Genomic DNA, 17083 nt, shown 5'->3' on the forward strand with positions numbered 1-17083 from the left:
TCAATTCACACACAAACCATGATTACATAAACACTTCTATTGCATTGAATGAGAGACTACAAGTTTATATAGATTTTTAGGACTAATGGAGTCTGACCTTTTTTCTAGATCCTTGGTTCTCATCATGTGAAGTAGGTCTCTTCTTGGAGTAATTAGTTTTATTGATGTGCATTAGCTCCACCACATGGTAGAGTTAGACCTCAAATAATTCCAGCTCTACGATGTGGTCTAGGTAGAATACAGCTTTACCACGTGGTAGAGCAAGATCAAATGCAATTCTAGCTGCTTGGTTCTTGTCATGTGAAGTAGGTCTCTTCTTGGAGTAATTGGTTTTGTTGATCTGCATGGTACACAATTAGATCAATGCATTCTAGCTCCACCACATGGTAGAGCTAGACTTTAAATGCAATTCTAGCTCCACCACATGGTAGAGCTAGACCTCAAAGTATTTGATCTAGCTCTACCACGTGGTAGAGCTGTATTCTACCTAGACCACATCGTAGAACTTTAAGGTCTAGCTCTACCATGTGGTGGAGTTAGAATGCATCAATCTAGCTGTACCATAAACCACGTTTAGACCTAGAATGCCTAGAGGTCTAGCTCTACCATGTGGTGGAGCTAGAATACATTGAACTAGCTCTACTATCTGGTAACTATATCATGTGGTGGAGCTAGAATGCATCAATGTAACTATATCATGTAACGGAGCTAGAGTTCATTGATCTAGCTCTACCATGTGGTAGAGCTATATCAAAATAATCTATCTAGACACCATGGTATCGCTAGAATGCTTTGAAGTCTAACTCCACCACATAGTAGAGATAGTCTTCAATGGGTTCTATCTCTACCATATGATAGAGCTAGTTCTAGCTCTAGTTCTAGCTCAGCCACATGGTAGAGCTATACTTCATGGTAGAGTCTGATGTAGGTTCCAATCAAAAAAAAATTTGCTTGCTAGATTTGATTACTAGTTTAACAAGTCCAACATGATTATGTGCAAGATGGATTTCCAATCTGGAGGGAGGGTCTACATGATGTTGAACAATGATTCTATTGGTATTGGCTGCGTGTGTAGAATTGATCCAAATTCCACTTGTAGTGGAACAAAGATTGGTCAAGGAAATGTGTCATTACTTGTGGAGGAATGCTTGAAGGATGTGGAACTACCATTCCCTACAATGGATACCATTTATCTAAAAAATGCATTATGGAGTAATGTTCGTTGGCCAAAAATGCTTTTAAGGCCTTTCACAAGGGATCTGGAATTTGGAGATTGGAGTGAAAGATGCAGTGATGCGGATCAAGAAGAGCCTGTGGAACCTCCAATTATAGATGCAATACCGATAACATCTCCAGAACTTGACATGCAAATCCGACAATCTTGGAAGAATGAGATGGTTCTTCTAAAGGATGAGAGCCTGATGCAAAATATCAATCAAGGGACTATCTTATATGCGTTTCCATTTGAATGTGTCAACTTTCAACAACTTGGTGATGATTGTGTGGGTGTGGCTATTGAAAGTGCAAATGAATTTCAAACTATGCCGCAAAGTGGATAGTATCACCCTAGTTAAATGGCCTATTAAACAGCTGACAATGCTGGATGGGAGCCCATTGCAACGCTATGTACCACTTAATGACATGCATGTTGAACATGCTGATGTATGTAATGAGGATAATGATGGAGATGTAACTAATGAGGTTATTGTTGCCCAAACCTCTGCAAAAAGACGCTACACTTTCATAAACAGGATTCCAAAGTAGAGACCACAACCAGCTTCTACATTATATATGTCACGTGAATCAGTTCAAAGGATTTCATCCATTGATTGTTGTGCAAAAAAATGTTGTCAGCTAATCGATCGTGATGTACTAATGAGGATACGACAAAACTTTTGGGGACAATCTCAGGAGTCTCATACAAATTATGTATATGATGTGCTTTCTACAGCTTGGCATCGTGATTCAGCTCAAAAAATTAAATATGAATTTAGGTTAAATGGGGCGATTGTTTGTTGCAGAGCATGGTATGAGATGCATGGTATACCAAAGACATCCTTTTACCGTTACAGGGAAAAGTTTGAGGCCGGTGTGTGTCAATATCTGCATGGAAACATAGGGGTATTGAGGAGAGGCCAACAACATGCTAGTGAGGCAAGAGCACTACTTGATGAATTTGTGAACATGAACTCCGAGCCTGTGCCACACAAAAGTAGAACAATGCTAGATGGCTCAAGGGAAACCAGGTTGTCGATTCCATCAATATTCAAGCAAGTTGACATTTTAAATAAAATCAACGCAACACTTGAGCAGTTGGGACATGAGGAGAGGCTATCAAAGTCATCGTTTAGTAGAATTTGGAATAAAGAGTACCCACAAGTGTCCCTAACAAAGGCAAGTGAGTTCTCCAGTTGCACCTTGTGTAGTGGTCTCAAGGCAAAACTAGAAGCCAAACCTAGTCTAGAAGAAAGAGCAAGGCTCCTCAGTGAAAGAGATATTCACATGCAACAACAACAAAGTTGCAGGAGCTTATACTATGCATGGCACATATTTTCGAAAACCTAACCACAAAAGTATGTATGCATCATCCATGACAAGATGGATCAAAAGAAAACAGCCATTCCTAGACTACGAGTCCTTCCCAAGGGTGTGGATTCGGGATATAATTTACCAATTGCATTAATTGGTATGATCACTCATGGCCATGTAGAAGGTCATTATGGACACTTTATTTTGAATGGTTTATGGCCATCTGATCCCAATCTAACAATTGGCTCAATTGCAAGTTGTTTACATAACTTAGAGAGGATGGATAAGCATCCTCTTAGTGATCTAGTAACAAATGGGCTTCCAAGGAGCAATGTTTCACTTCTACATGATTTACATTCAAGGACAGCTTTAGACAACCACAATATGAGTGATGGTAAAGATCCCATTGTTGAACCATGTATAAATCAGGGAGACACAATGAATTGGGTTTCCTCGTTTCGCAAGTTGCCAGAAAACTTGTTGCTACAACTAGATAATTGTGCTCGAGAAAATAAAAATCGGTACTTATTTGCTTATTTGTCATTGCTTGTTGCACGGGGTGCTTTCAAAACTATACAGTTGGGATTTCTAATAGTCGGACATACACATGAGGATATAGATGCCATGTTTAGTAGGTTTTCAGAGAAATTAAGAGTGGGGCAAACCTTTACTTTACCACATTTGATGGATACTTTAAGAACCAGCTCAACTTCTTCTCTAGCTTCCTTATAGCCATCGTGTGATTCTTCCTGTGGAGCATGGTTTGTTTACCCGATACAACAATGCTTGATGATCTACATAGAAAACAAACTTGGTGGCAAGGAGGTAATAACGAAATTTTCTTACTGCATATATCATTGCCAACCCTTCTCGCTCCGTAGTGGTGTAGTTCATCTCAGCATCGTTCAACTGGCGACTGGCAAAGCTAATGGGGTAGTCTAGCTTGTATTCTCCAGGTTGAGTTAAAACACACCCAATAGCAAAGTTTGATGCATCAATATGCACATGGAAGAGTAAATCCCAGTTAGGCATTCTCAAGATTGGAGCACTCGCCAAGGCCTTCTTTAATAGCTCATAGGCACGGTCACATTCTTCGGTCCAAATAAACTCGATGAGAAGCTTATACAATGGTCGAGCTATCTCGGCGAAGAAGAGAATAAACCTTCGATAATAACCAACGTGGCCCATAAAGCGTTGGACTCCCTTGTAGTTGGTGGGTGGTGGCAGTTCCAGAATGACCTTGATTTTACTCTCGTCCGTGGAAATCCCATTTTTGGACACTATATGCCCTAAGATAACTCCATGTTTAACCCAGAATTGGCATTTGAAAGGATTCAAGGAGATGCGATATAATCTACACCTTTCAAATATTTTTCATAAACACATCAAGTGCTCATCCCAAGAGGAATGAACACAAAGATCATCTAAGAAAGCTTCACAGAAGTCCCTTAGATATTCCTTAAAGGCCGTGTTTATCAATCGTTGGAATGTTGCAGGTGCATTGGTCAAGCCAAAAGCCATGACGCGAAAGGCAAACACTCCAAACTCCGTGATAAATGCTGTTTTAGCTTGGTCCTCGACTGCAATTGTGATCTGATTGTAACCCGAGTACCCATCTAAAAAGCTATATGCCTCCTTGCCTGCCACTCTTTCAAGCACATGTTCAGAATATGGCAAGGGGTAATGATCCCTTCTGGTGGCTGCATTAACCTTTTTGAGATCAACGCACACTCTGAGTTTCCCATTCTTCTTTGGCACGATGACTATCGGAGAAACCCATTCTGAGTGCTCAATTGGGTATATGAATCCACATTTTACCAGCTTTTCAATTTCCTCTTGTACAATCTTTGCATACTTAGGATTCATTGGGTAGGGACGTTGCTGGACTGGTTTAGCAGTGCTAATCATTGGAATCGTGTGTTGCACCACCGAGGGTGGAACACCCTTCATATCATGATATGTCCATGCAAATATGTCCTTGAATTCTTTAAGAAGCTTCGTAAGTGCAGCTTCTTCCGCCTTGGTGAGGTCTTGAGCAATAAAAACTGGTTTAGTCTCCTCACCCGGATCTGCTAAGTCTATCTCCTTTTAAAACTACCGCAGGGCCATCGTAGACACCGCTACTCCCATTGGTAGGCGTTCGTTGGGCTTTTGTGTAGACTACTTTACGTTCCCCTGTGGTGAATGATTTGAAATGCTCGGGGGCGGGGTGTAAGTCTACTGGTTCTTGTTGTGCCAGGCTTTTTTCTTTCAATTCCACTTCCTTTTGCTGCTGAGCCAACTCTTGATTTTGTCGCCTTCTTGCAGTACGACTTAGTTTTGGCTTCTCTTCGATTTCTAATTGGGCAACGTCATGAGGTTGCGGAATACACCACATGACACTTTGGAGGTATTGTCCCCAATTATCTGCTATCTTCCGATGAGCGTCAATGGCTCCTACATAACTAAGCCATTCTGCAGTGAATCTCTCCTTATTTATTGCAGTTCGTACATTAGCTCGATAGCGTTGGCGCTTATGTCTCGTTTTCTTCTTACCAAGTTTTTGATTTTTGTTTCTATCCGATTCGGACTCACTTGGTCGATCTTCACTTTCGGATGAACTGTAGGAGGCCACTGTCCTAGGCCTTGAGCACCTTGCTTCCACATTTGGGTGAATATTTGATTCATTTTCCCCATCAGGCTCAGGGTCAGTTTCTTCTTGAGATTCATACTCAGAGTTGCATTGGTCAGAGTCTTCGCTACTTTCAGTGTCGGTGGAGTTTGCCACGTTCTCGCCATCAGGAGTCAAGTGCATAACACCTATCATGTTTATTGGCACTAACGGTGGCATATCTTGCCCCTCAGCAGGTGTTACCCAACTTGTGCCTCTATTTTTCCATGTGTCTATGGTTGCCGCTAGGTGTACCCAATCCACGTTATCTGACTCAGTCATACCCGGTAGGACATCCATGTAAGGAGAATCCTTCCCATCATCAGTCTCTTTTTTGCATGTATAGCAATACCTTAATGGGGCGGAGTGAACAGTGGTATCCGATCGATTATCGATGATAACCTTGCTTCCTAAAGGATGCGCACGACCATTCTCAAGATCAACTCGAATGACAGAGTCCTGGAATTGTAGATAGACATGGTTTTTCGACCAGTCATGCACCATTTGTGCTTCCCTCATGAAAGAACGTCCTAAGATCATTTGATATGACATAGGATGCTTGGAGAAATCCATTACAATGAAGGTATGTTTTACCTTGTATCCCAGGACCTTGATCTTAAGGTCCCTTAACATTCCAATAGGTTTAGCAATAGTTCCATTTGCCATCTTAACCACTATGTTTGTGACTTCGAGGTGAGGTCTCCCCATAGATTCCCAACAGTTTTTAGTCACAATGCTCACTCCAGCACCACCATCAAGGATTCCCTTTAGAGTTAATCCCTTGGTAGTAATGGGGAGGGTTGCATTAGATTCGTCACCTTCAAAGTACTGTCCCAACTTGTTAACAGGTATTTCAACGACCGAATCTTCATCTAAGTTGGGTTGTAGATCCCAATGCTCCCCTTCATCTTGAAGCGTGTCAGGTCTATCCATATTTGCAAATTGTGGTAGCCCCGCCTTTAGTTCTCCATTGAAAAATGCCCGAAGAGCTAAGAATAGCTCAAGATCTCCGTATAATTTGGATATGATCGTGGTTCTGATCTCAGAGGACATGAAATCCATTAGCTTAGACACATTCAACGGTACTTTTCGATTCAATCTCCTCAACTGGGTTTGGGTAAGTTCCAATCTTTTTCTTGAGGGTTTTTGGCCCACGTGGCTTGTCTTGGGGAGTCTCAGTCAGTTTGGGTGGTTGAGAGGGCATTAACTGACTTGGTTGTGGGGCCGAGGAAGTTTCCTTCTGTTTCCCCTTATTTATGTACTCGCTTGATTCTCCTTCATTGAGCTCCCGAGTGGGTTCCTCCCTTAGGGTAGTGGCTTTGGTCCCCATGGTTTCTATTGAATCAGAATCATCCTCAGGATCATTCATATACACGGGGTCGTCTCCTGTCCCTATGTTAGTCTTTGAACTAGGCTTGGAGCTCGTGGCATTAAGCGATCTCTTTCGTCGTGTTTTCTTTTTCTTTGCCTGAGCGATTGATGCAGTATCCCTCTCTTCAAGAATGTAGTTTTGATTTTGGAGCATTGACCGTGTAACTACATTCGCGGGTACAACGGGTGTGGTTCCTCGTGCCTGGTTGGTGACCTCAACCAAATTCAATGGCATAATCTTGGGTGCATTAGGATTATGTGGACATTGAGCAATCAAATGATCTATGCCACAACGATTACATGTAAGTACCGGCATTCCCGATGTGCTCCCTTGATTTGGTTGCATCTGAGTAGCGACCTTTTGTAACCTATTAGGGCACTCCGCTACACGATGCGGTCCACCACACTTGTAGCATTGAAGAGGTGGTCTCCTCGCCATGGTATTAAGGTTTTGCCCTCTTGTGGCAAGAGCAGCCGCTTGATATACTGGCTTGACTTGCCCGAAATGATCCTCCATGTAGTACTGGGGATCATTTCAAACGTATCAATCCCGTATGGAGCAGTAGGGTCTATCTCCTCTTCATAATCCCCACATGCACTATGTGACTCACAACCCATCTGGTTTATTGGGGTAATCCTTGGATGTGGAGGTTGTGGTCCTAGCAGCACTGGCGGTGGTAACGGCACAGACTGGACTACATTCGGATTCCTTGGAACTATGTGCTGTGATGACGGTTGCTCGATAGGTTGTGCAGGCATTAGCGCGGGTACTTGAGGTGTGTTTGACCAAGCTAGTGGTGCCTGGTTTGCCAACATTCGCTTAAGTGTTAGGCAATCTTTAGATTGATGGCCATACTTACCACATGCATTGCAATTCCCATTGAATTTGACTCTGAATGTGGGACATTCACTCGTGCTATGTGGTCCTAAGCACACCGAACACCATTGTTGCTCTCTCCTTGGGTACATATGGCTATTCTGAGGAGCTCGATTACCCCTAAAGTATTCTTGGAGAGCCTTAGTAAGGTCGGTCACAGACATTTCAGATATCTTGGGCTCCTTGGCAATAGGTTTTACCGTCATTGGCTCGTGCCCAGATACTTGCGAACTAACCGATTTTGTTTCTGAAGACACCTTTTTACCTGCAATCATCAAGTTGTCTTCTAACTGGATTGCATTGGCAGTGACTGCTTCCCACGTTGTAAGACCTCTAATGACTAGGCCATTGTAAATGTCCTCGTGGCGCAATCCTCGGATGAATCTATCGAGGAGTTGGTTGTTATTGAAGTGTTCATCGGGAGTGCAGCGAGAATTTAGATGCTTCAATCGACTTATAAAGTCTCTCACTGACTCCCCTTCCTCGCGTTCAGCTTTTTGAAGTTGAGATGCTACCCCCCACCAAAGCACACCCTCGCGTATGTATTCTTTCAAGAACAATCTCTTGAGAGTGGGGTAGTGAGTGCGCTCTTCAACCCTTAAGGTTCGATACCAATCTCCGGCCTTCCCACTCAAGGTTAAGCCTAAGGCTTTACACTTATGCAGCTCATTGTGCTCTTCCAAGGAATCACACACGTGTTCAAAGACTTCAATGTGCTTCCTAACATCCTCGTTACCACTGAAGTTTTGAGTGAGCTTAGCCACTTGTACTGCCTTGCTTCTAGGTTCTCTCTCAGGCATACCCCGCATGTTTTCCGCAATAGATCGTCCGATCGTCTGAGCAAACGCTGCGAGATCACCTAGGTGAGCAGGCATAGTTGGTGGAGGCACTTCTGGGATAGCCTGGCTGATAGGAGTTGGCGTTGGTCTGAGTATGTTGGCAAATGACGTAGGATATAATATGTGACTAGGCCTAGCTCCCCTTGGATAATGGTTATGATAAGGTGGTCGTGGAGCATACGCCATTGGCATACTAAGAGGCATAGGAGCTACATGAGCATGAGTAGCGATAGGTACATATGGTTGATAGGCACTGGCACGCACTGTTGTAGGTACTGTTCCACTAGGTAGCGGTGTCGTACTAACTACAGTGGTAACAGGTGCACTTTCAGCTATGCTCATCATTGGGGTAGGCATTGCGGATTCCCTAATGGAAAGTTGAGCCAAGGTTGGAAAGCTAAAGTTACTACTCGTGGGCTCAACCTGCATTGAGACTCCAGGCGAAACAACATACGAAGGGTCTATGGGACTCACCGAGGGAGTCTCCAATTGTGATAGGGTTGGTTGTTTGGCCTTGCCCGTATCCAAAAACCTCATAGGGCCAGTGGAAACTAGGTCCACTCTCCTATTTTGCCTCTCAATTTGGATAATTCTATGAATAACCTCACATATCATTTGCTATTGCTCTTCTAGAATTAGTGGCGCTAGATGTAGATCGTAGGACTTCTAACCAACCTACATGGTATGTGTAACCTGTGTATAGGTCAGTTAGAGTCTCTGTGTGTAGATCATATTCCCAATTTTCATTGAGAAATATCCCATCTAGACTTGGTGTGCCAAATGGTTCTCTTGAAGTGGACGCAATGTCACTTCTTATGGATTGGCTTCTAGGGACCTCTACTTTAGGAAGAGCATCGGAATGTGGTAGCTCAGTAGGGCCCTCATTAAACGAAGTGGGTAGAATATCCACATGGACACTCTTTGGGAGGGTAGGGTCTACATAAGATGTGAATGGCGAATCTACTACCCCTTCTTCCTCATTTACTTCGCTTGTCGCATGTTCAGAGCGTGTAGCTCTACTAAAGGTCTCTATTAGACGACTAAACATGCTAGATCCGGGTTGTGGGGCCCACACTGGCATGTTTTGGCTTGTCTCCTCAGGGTTCTTGGTAGGGTGTCCTTCCATGGCTTCTGAGTCAGAGGACGAGTCACTATCCACTATTCATGGATCTTGGGTTGCACTCCCTTGGGTTCCAGCCGAAGGCCAAGATGCTAACGTGGAGGGATGGTGTGAGCCTGCGTAAACTGAAACGCTTTCTAGTGGCTCAGGCTCTAGCACCCGACCAGAACGTAGATGCATGTGACGTGGGTACCCTACGTATGTTGGTAACTACCCTTGAAGCCCACACAAGTGGTTTCTTGGGTATTTTGCACCTCGTTTTTACTTGTTTTTAGATTGTTTTTAGATTGTTTTTAACTCGTTTTTGACCCCCTTACTTACGATCGAACTTGGACTAGGGCGTGTGATAGCTCGAAACGAGCGTATCGTTTAAAGGGTCCTGGTGTGCTTTACAGCACCGTGTTCGCCTATCTAGAGCTCCTGTAGTTCTCAAAACAGTCCGTTTCCTTTGGGGGGAAGGGGAAAAAGCCTATTTGCTTGTGGAGGAGAGGGTGAGGGCTTTATCCCACATGCTCACTTTACTCCTTGGGGAGTGGGCTACATATAGGGCACAACTTCCCATAAGCTCTCACTTGAAAGAAAGCTATGGAGGCTCACTCTCCTATATATATATATATCAAAAGACCGAGACCGAGGCCGGGGTCGTGGGTCGTGGGGGTTCTTTCTTTTCAAAAAAATTTTCTCCAATTAGAAAATCTTTCCTCTCCACATGTTTGGTTCTTTCTTCAAAAATAAAATTTAATTTTTTATTTTTTATTTTTTATAATTTTTTTATTTTTTATTTTCTGTTTTTTTTTGTGAGATAAGTTTTCTAGGGTTTCCTTAGGGTTCAGCCTTGGCCGCGGCGCAGTTCGCACACAGCACAGGTCTGGGGATTCAGAAATCCCCCCTCAAACGCAGAAAACCAGATAACAGATCACACGCCCACACGCGGAGCGAAAAAATATCAGAAATGCAAAAGACAAATTACAGAAACAGATTGCAAAAAACGAAAACAACTCAACAGCACACACACAGTCGCTTTCCTACAGTGTAGATTAAACTTCACGCAGCACATCCGAGCTGCAAACTGGGTGCAAACTGGAGCTTGGTGCAGGGCAACTCCCCGACAGCAGCGCCAAAAATGTGCGCTTTTGCCGCACAGGTCGTAGCTGGGGACTTACCGGACACCGTATGCGAGCCACGAATGGCTGCAAGCATACAACCAGGGAAGGAAGCTCAAAACAGAATGCAAAAGGTGTGTCACTCACCGCTTAACTGCCGCCTTGAAGGATTCCCGCGTCGCAGCCGTGAAGGTGGAGCCGTCGTCGCCGCTCTACCGCCTCTCCGCCGCCGTGCCGCTACACAGTGCTCGATCGCTCTCTCACTCTCTCTCTCTCTCTCTCACACGCAGGAGAAGGAAACCAAGGAGATAAGGCAAGAGCACTCTTGTATTCACAACACATGAGAATGAGGATTTTAGGGTTACATTTGACTCTTATAGGTGACTTGGCCGTTCACACTTGGGCGCCCATACATGGCCGGCTGACCCTAACCCTTATCCTACTGATATTCAAGGTGCGCCTCTCATCGGCGATCACCCAATCTCTTTATCCTTAACATATGGTGCCGACAAGCCCGGCCCATGACTCAGAATATTTAAATTAATGACGTAAAACATAATACGTCTCAATGTCCGTCATAGGTTAACACTTGCTTACAAAGGTCCTTGACTTCAAGGCATATTGTGATGGCTACATTTGTGATGGGCAAGAAGCACTTATAGGTCACTCCAAATCACTTCTATTCAGGTTCTTCATGGAAGGAGACACAACGGTAATGCAATTTAAGGCACGTGTAGCTATTCATAATTGGAGTGGAAGTATCCGTCTTTGGAAGACAGACAGTGAAGGTAAACCAAGGTTACCAAAAGGAGATCCACCTCTACTACCAATGGCCAAGCATATAAAGATGCATGCAGAAGTAATATCAAGATTGAAGGGTTACATAAAATTTTGGCAGAATCTAAGTAATGGTTCATCTGTGCCAAGATATTATAGGCCCGTGAGATAGATTATTGGAGTAATGTAATCGAAGAGCTTAGAAAACCAATACAATTAGAGGCAAGAAAGTACACAGATTTTTGGCCAAAATCTGAAGGGTCCCATTAATTAGATGATATGAATGTTGAACAATTGCAGGAACAAAGATTCTTAGGTATTGAAGAACATAATGATCATTATTGTGGGCCTGCACGGGATAAACCAGGGGAGGCATTTAACCCTATGCTACATGTTCAGCAAGGACACTTTGTCATGCTGCACCCAGATGACACAAACATCTATCTAGTTTGGCTTGCTATGGCTGAATAGGATATTGATGATGAGCCTACATCACCAAATTACAAGAAACTCTTGATTCAATATTGGGGACCTTGTGCAAGAAAGAAAGGTTTGACAGATACTCAAGCTTATGCTGATTGTTAGAAGGGATATTGGCAAATTAATGAGGCAGAACAACAAGTATAGGAAAATGCTGATGCAATTCTTTGGTCGTGGAGACCAAGGAATCCACCACCATACAAAAGAATCAAGATACCAAAAAAGGAAGCCCGTAAAGCAAAAGCATGCTTAGGCTTGGCTATAACTCTAATATCCAAAAGAGATGTACTTTGGTACTATCTTCTTTATTTTTTATTTTCACTTATTGAATGAAATTTTCTTTGTGCCTCCTACATTTTTTTGATATAATAATGTTTCTATCTTATTTGTTCAATTGTTTCATAAATTTTGTGCAGTGTACAACTCAATTGGTGCAGGTCCTTGCAGCAAAGAAACAAATACCACTTTCTTATTAATGGTGTTTATCAACACCACCTTCCTACATGATTATCAAACTCCTTTCAAATATGTTTATGCACAAATACTAATTATACCACTTTTTTGGTTCGAACAGTGATTATCTCAACACTACCTTCCTCCATTCTGTATTAAGAAATTCCACAATAACTTTTCCCAAATTAAGTGGAAAATTCCCATAATACATGAAACTCTCAATTTCAAAATTCCCATAATGCAGGATTTTTTCCATAATACCTAATACGGTCTTATCAGATTAATGATGTTTTGAGCTCATCTCATAAAAGTTGCATCGATGCTTTTCATTGACATAGGAAGTTGTACTTTTGCACTTCCAATAGGATAAAAAAGCCACATATTATAGATTTACTTTCATGAGCATGGAGCAATCATTCCCTTTATCTAAGATTTTCTCTGTCACTATAGTTAAGTTCTTACATGATTTAGAATCACCATAATATAGATTCAGGGTATCATAACTAGTATATTAGAGCACAAATTTGGCATCATTAGTTTTAGTTCAAGCATTAATTTTACCAATTGTGGGATTTTCAAATGCAAAATTCGTTCAGGCAATGGTTTTGGCCATTGTAGCACTCCTTGTTTCTACTTCATATCTTTTACCATGCGAACCTCATGCGAAGTGGAAGAAGTAGTGCAAATAGCACTGACATTATTGAAAGAAACATGAGAAATACCTCATCGGGTTGTGTGTACTTTGTAGGAAAGTAGGCTTTTAGGTCCTCTTCCTAGTAAGACATGGCCTAATGTTAGAACTTCCCAATAGCATATAAATGTGTCTTGCATGAACACAATCCTTATGGTGTAGATGAGCTATGAGGAGACTCACAATCGAGCACAAGCATGGGTAGGAAGGAATGTAGCAACAAATAAATGTGATTTGAAAGAATCAATCTTGGGATATTGTGGAATCATGAGATGGCACGAATCCAATTGGCACTAAGTGTGTGTATGAGAGTAATAGAAGTTATGATGATACCATTGACAAAAACAACACCAAAATTATTTCACCAATTATGCCCACTGAAATGGCCTAAATTACAATGAAACACCTACTTCTATTTTTCTATGATGAGGTGTTTATTAACTTGGACACCCAACATGGATGGAAAATGCATTGGATGTGGGATTTTAGGACCATAGTTTCTAATGAGAAATTGTGGGAGGAACTTCAGGCCATTTGCTTTGATATGCCTAGCCAAGAGGGCGAATTTGAAAGGCTATCTATGGTCTCAAAAAAGCTCTTTGGAGCATGTTATCAATAGATGCACTCACACTGAATAAGTCAATCATATGCTAATTTATGATTTTAAAAAAAAGTCCCATTGCTTTCATACCATGTTATAAAAGGCATGAGTTTTTATCCCAATACAACTCTTATATTAATTTTCATCATAGGTGAGGCATAGATTATGAGTGAGCGAGCTAAATATAACTGTAAACAGAGCTAGTGCATAAGCAGAGGTGAAAAGCATTAAGAGTTAGGCTAAATGCACAAGGTCGACATAGATTGTGGCCAAGGTAAAGAGTTAGAGGGGAGCACAAATATGGAAGTGTTGGTCATTGGAATTGTTTCCCCAATGTAGAGTTAGAAGCCCATCCAACTTTGAGGGTTAGCCTTTGCTAGATTGGGCTAATAGTTGTCCGTAGTATTGTTCCTTGATTGTGATTTTCTTGGTGACACATGGCTTGTTTGTAAGGCAATAACTAGATGATTTTGAAACAAAGTTACATCTCTACTACTAGCAAGTTCAATGATAACAACTAAATTTCTTCAAATGATTGGCCATAATATTTTGGTATACCATAACATTGCCAACCTAGAAAGAAATCTTATATCTCAAAGAAGTGCACGAGGTAATATTTTAACCTTATTGAAGTATTCTAATGGGTCACAACATCATGATGTGGCCTAAGATGAAGACTTGTTCGAATTCAAGTTTGGATCGAACTCTATTTGAGACTTTTTCATGAGCTCTTTGGGATTTGTGTGATATGAGGCTCAAGGTTTTTGGAAGAAGTGAATGTTTGAACATCTTTCATGGAAAGTGGAGGGATATTATTAGACATTAAGCTATCACAAGTGTGGACCTTTCATGGAAAGAGTCCCCCAACTCTACGAATTTGCGTGGCAATGATAGCAATAACTTCATGGGAAGTAGACATGATGGTAAAAATTTAGCAATTGAACGTAGGGACTAAAATCATGGTACACATTTCCAAGTAGGATCCTTTTGATATGGTGAGAGTGCTTCAACATCACGTTTGACTCGTCCTCTTAGGAATCATGCAGGAGAAGTGAGGCAACAATTCTCCTCTCGTGACGCAGCTGGTGAGGCAACCGATTTGAGATGTGAGGCGAAAAAGTGGTGGTCAAACGTTTGAAAATGTCATGGTCACCTTGTCTTCCGTGTGAAATATAAGCTTCTAGTGTTGCATGCACAATGCACAATCAGAGTACACTAGTGCAATCTTCTGCAAGGCGCTATGGCTGCTCGGAGTCCTAAAGCTCACGTCCTGGCTGTCCCTTTGCCTGCTCAAGGCCACCTCAATCCCCTCATGCGCTTGTGCAAACACCTTGCTTCCCACGACATCCTGGTCACCTTCGTCACCCTGGATGCCATCCAGGATCGCCTGCAACAGACCCACAATACATCTTCCGCCCCTAAAGAGGTAGATAGTGACCAAGACGTGGCCCACTTGAATATCAGACGAGCTAGCATTCCCTCCCCCGCCCTGGACTTGACAGCGGACTTCAACATCACCTTCGAAACTACGATGCGACCACTTGAAGATATCGGTGGTCCTCTCGAGCAGCTCATTCAGCGCCTGTCGCTGAAAGGCCCCCCCATCACATGCATTATTTCGGACGTCATGGTGTCAAGTGCAACGCAGGCAGTCGCTGACAAGCTGCACATTCCAAGGGTCGCTCTGTTTCCGTCTAGTCAGAGTTTCAATTTGTTCTTCCATTACGTGGTGGAGGGTAGCCTTTCCTTGGAGGCCGGTAAGCACTCTGCCGATATTACGTATATGGCTCAGCTTTAGATATGCTAATTTGCGATGATGGCTAACCTTGTCTTCTTTTCTCGTCAGTTATCGATGCCAGCAATGGAAAAAACACGGGAGAGCAGCTCTTTCACGATGCGCTTCCGGGTCTCCCTTCGTTGTGCAACCGAGATATGTTTCATTTCAAGCACATCGTGGACGAGACGGATTTCATGTGTCGCTACGCGAACCGTCAGATCGAGATTGCGCATAGCAAGGCAGATATGATCGTGGTGAATTCTTTCGAGGAGCTGGAACGTCCGGCCTTCGAGGCAATGTCCAAAAGGCTTGCAGTTCCGGTCTACTCGATCGGGCCTCTGATCGAACAGCTGAGGGGGGAAAATATAAACACGAGCCTGTGGACGGAACAATACGAGTGTCTGCAATGGCTGGACGAGCAGCCAGCGGGATCTGTCCTATACATTTCATTCGGCAGCATCACCCTTTTCTCGGAGTCACAGTTTGAAGAGGTGCTGTTCGGCCTGGAGGCGAGCAACCAGAAGTTCCTGTGGGCATTCCGTCCGGACATGGTGAGAGGGGTGACGCGGACGGAGCTGCCAGACTGGTTTCTGAGGAAGACCAAGGAGCGAGGGTGCGTGGTGTCGTGGGCGCCGCAAGTGCAGGTGCTGGGGCATGCAGCGGTGGGGGGGTTTTGGACGCACTGCGGGTGGAATTCGACGATGGAAGCGGTGACGAGTGGGGTGCCGATGATCTGCTGGCCGTATTTCGCGGATCAGTTTCTGGATTGCAAGTACGTGGTGGAGGAGTGGAAGGTAGGGCTGAGGATGTTGGAGGCAGAAGGGGGGGAGGGGGAAGTTGTGGGGAGGGCGGAAGTGGAGAGGGTTGTGAAGGAGTTGATGGAGGGCGAGGAGGGCAAGCGGCTGAGGAGGCGCTCCGCCAGCCTTGCCGAGGCGGCGCGCCAAAGCCTGGTGCCTCCCGAGGGCTCCTCGCACGTCCACCTGCAGAAACTCGTCCACTTTCTCAATATGCACGCTGCTCCATTTTGACGCCTCCCTTCAAGTTTCGGATGTCACGCACACTATTCATTCACATTCCCAAATGTGACATAGAACCAAAAAATATGTAACAGTGGCTGTAAAACAAGCGAGGCTAATTAATAATCAAAATGCTTTGTGTATTGATGCACATGGTACGCAATTGTACATTACTTCGTCATCACCAGATGTTTACATAAGCAGTGAGAGATTAAATGTGACGATTGATTGTGCCACAGTACAGTGTAACAAGCTTCAGGGCATGGGTTTATAAGTACTTTAGACTGTGCCACAGTATAGTGTAACAAGCTTCAGTGCATGGGTTTATAAGTACTTTAGGTTACTTGATTTGCAAATATCCACAATTGCCAATAGCAATATTCCATAATACCATGCGCATGTAAAATCTATGTCCGTTCACGGATCCTAGTAACAAAAGGCATAGTAGAATTTCGCTTTCTTATTTCGTGCAGAAAAAGCAGCATGGCTTGGATCCTAGTAACAAAAGGCATAGTAGAATTTCGCTTTCTTATTTCGTGCAGAAAAAGCAGCATGGCTTGGATTGACGCAATACGGGAGAGCTTCACGCATGTAGCAGCCAAAGAATATATGCGCGAGGGAGAGTTTACCTATATAGGCAGGGGAGGTCGTTCGCATGGTTCTCGAGAGGTGGATTTCACCACTCCCTCTCCCCTTCTAGCCAAGCCTTAGTGAAAAATTGCGAATTCACTTTTTCGTGAACACGTATTCACGTAGATTTGTGAACTTGTTATTTTTATGTTCTTCTCTTGTGAAACCT

General features: G+C 43.3%; 1 protein-coding gene across 1 annotated transcript; it reads left to right on the forward strand.

Moving 5' to 3' along the window:
- The first annotated feature begins 14701 nt into the window (after positions 1 to 14701).
- LOC147612619 (UDP-glycosyltransferase 85A1-like) lies at positions 14702 to 16522 on the forward strand. Its single transcript, XM_086783198.1, has 2 exons — positions 14702 to 15248; positions 15338 to 16522. Exons 1-2 carry the CDS (start codon positions 14732 to 14734, stop codon positions 16294 to 16296), a joined length of 1476 nt encoding a protein of 491 aa, XP_086639324.1. The 5' UTR covers positions 14702 to 14731; the 3' UTR covers positions 16297 to 16522.
- Positions 16523 to 17083: the final 561 nt, after the last annotated feature.

This window comes from Cibotium barometz, chromosome 45 (assembly GCF_041138505.1).
Source record: "Cibotium barometz isolate CiBa-2024 chromosome 45, ASM4113850v1, whole genome shotgun sequence".
NCBI lineage: Eukaryota > Viridiplantae > Streptophyta > Polypodiopsida > Cyatheales > Cibotiaceae > Cibotium > Cibotium barometz.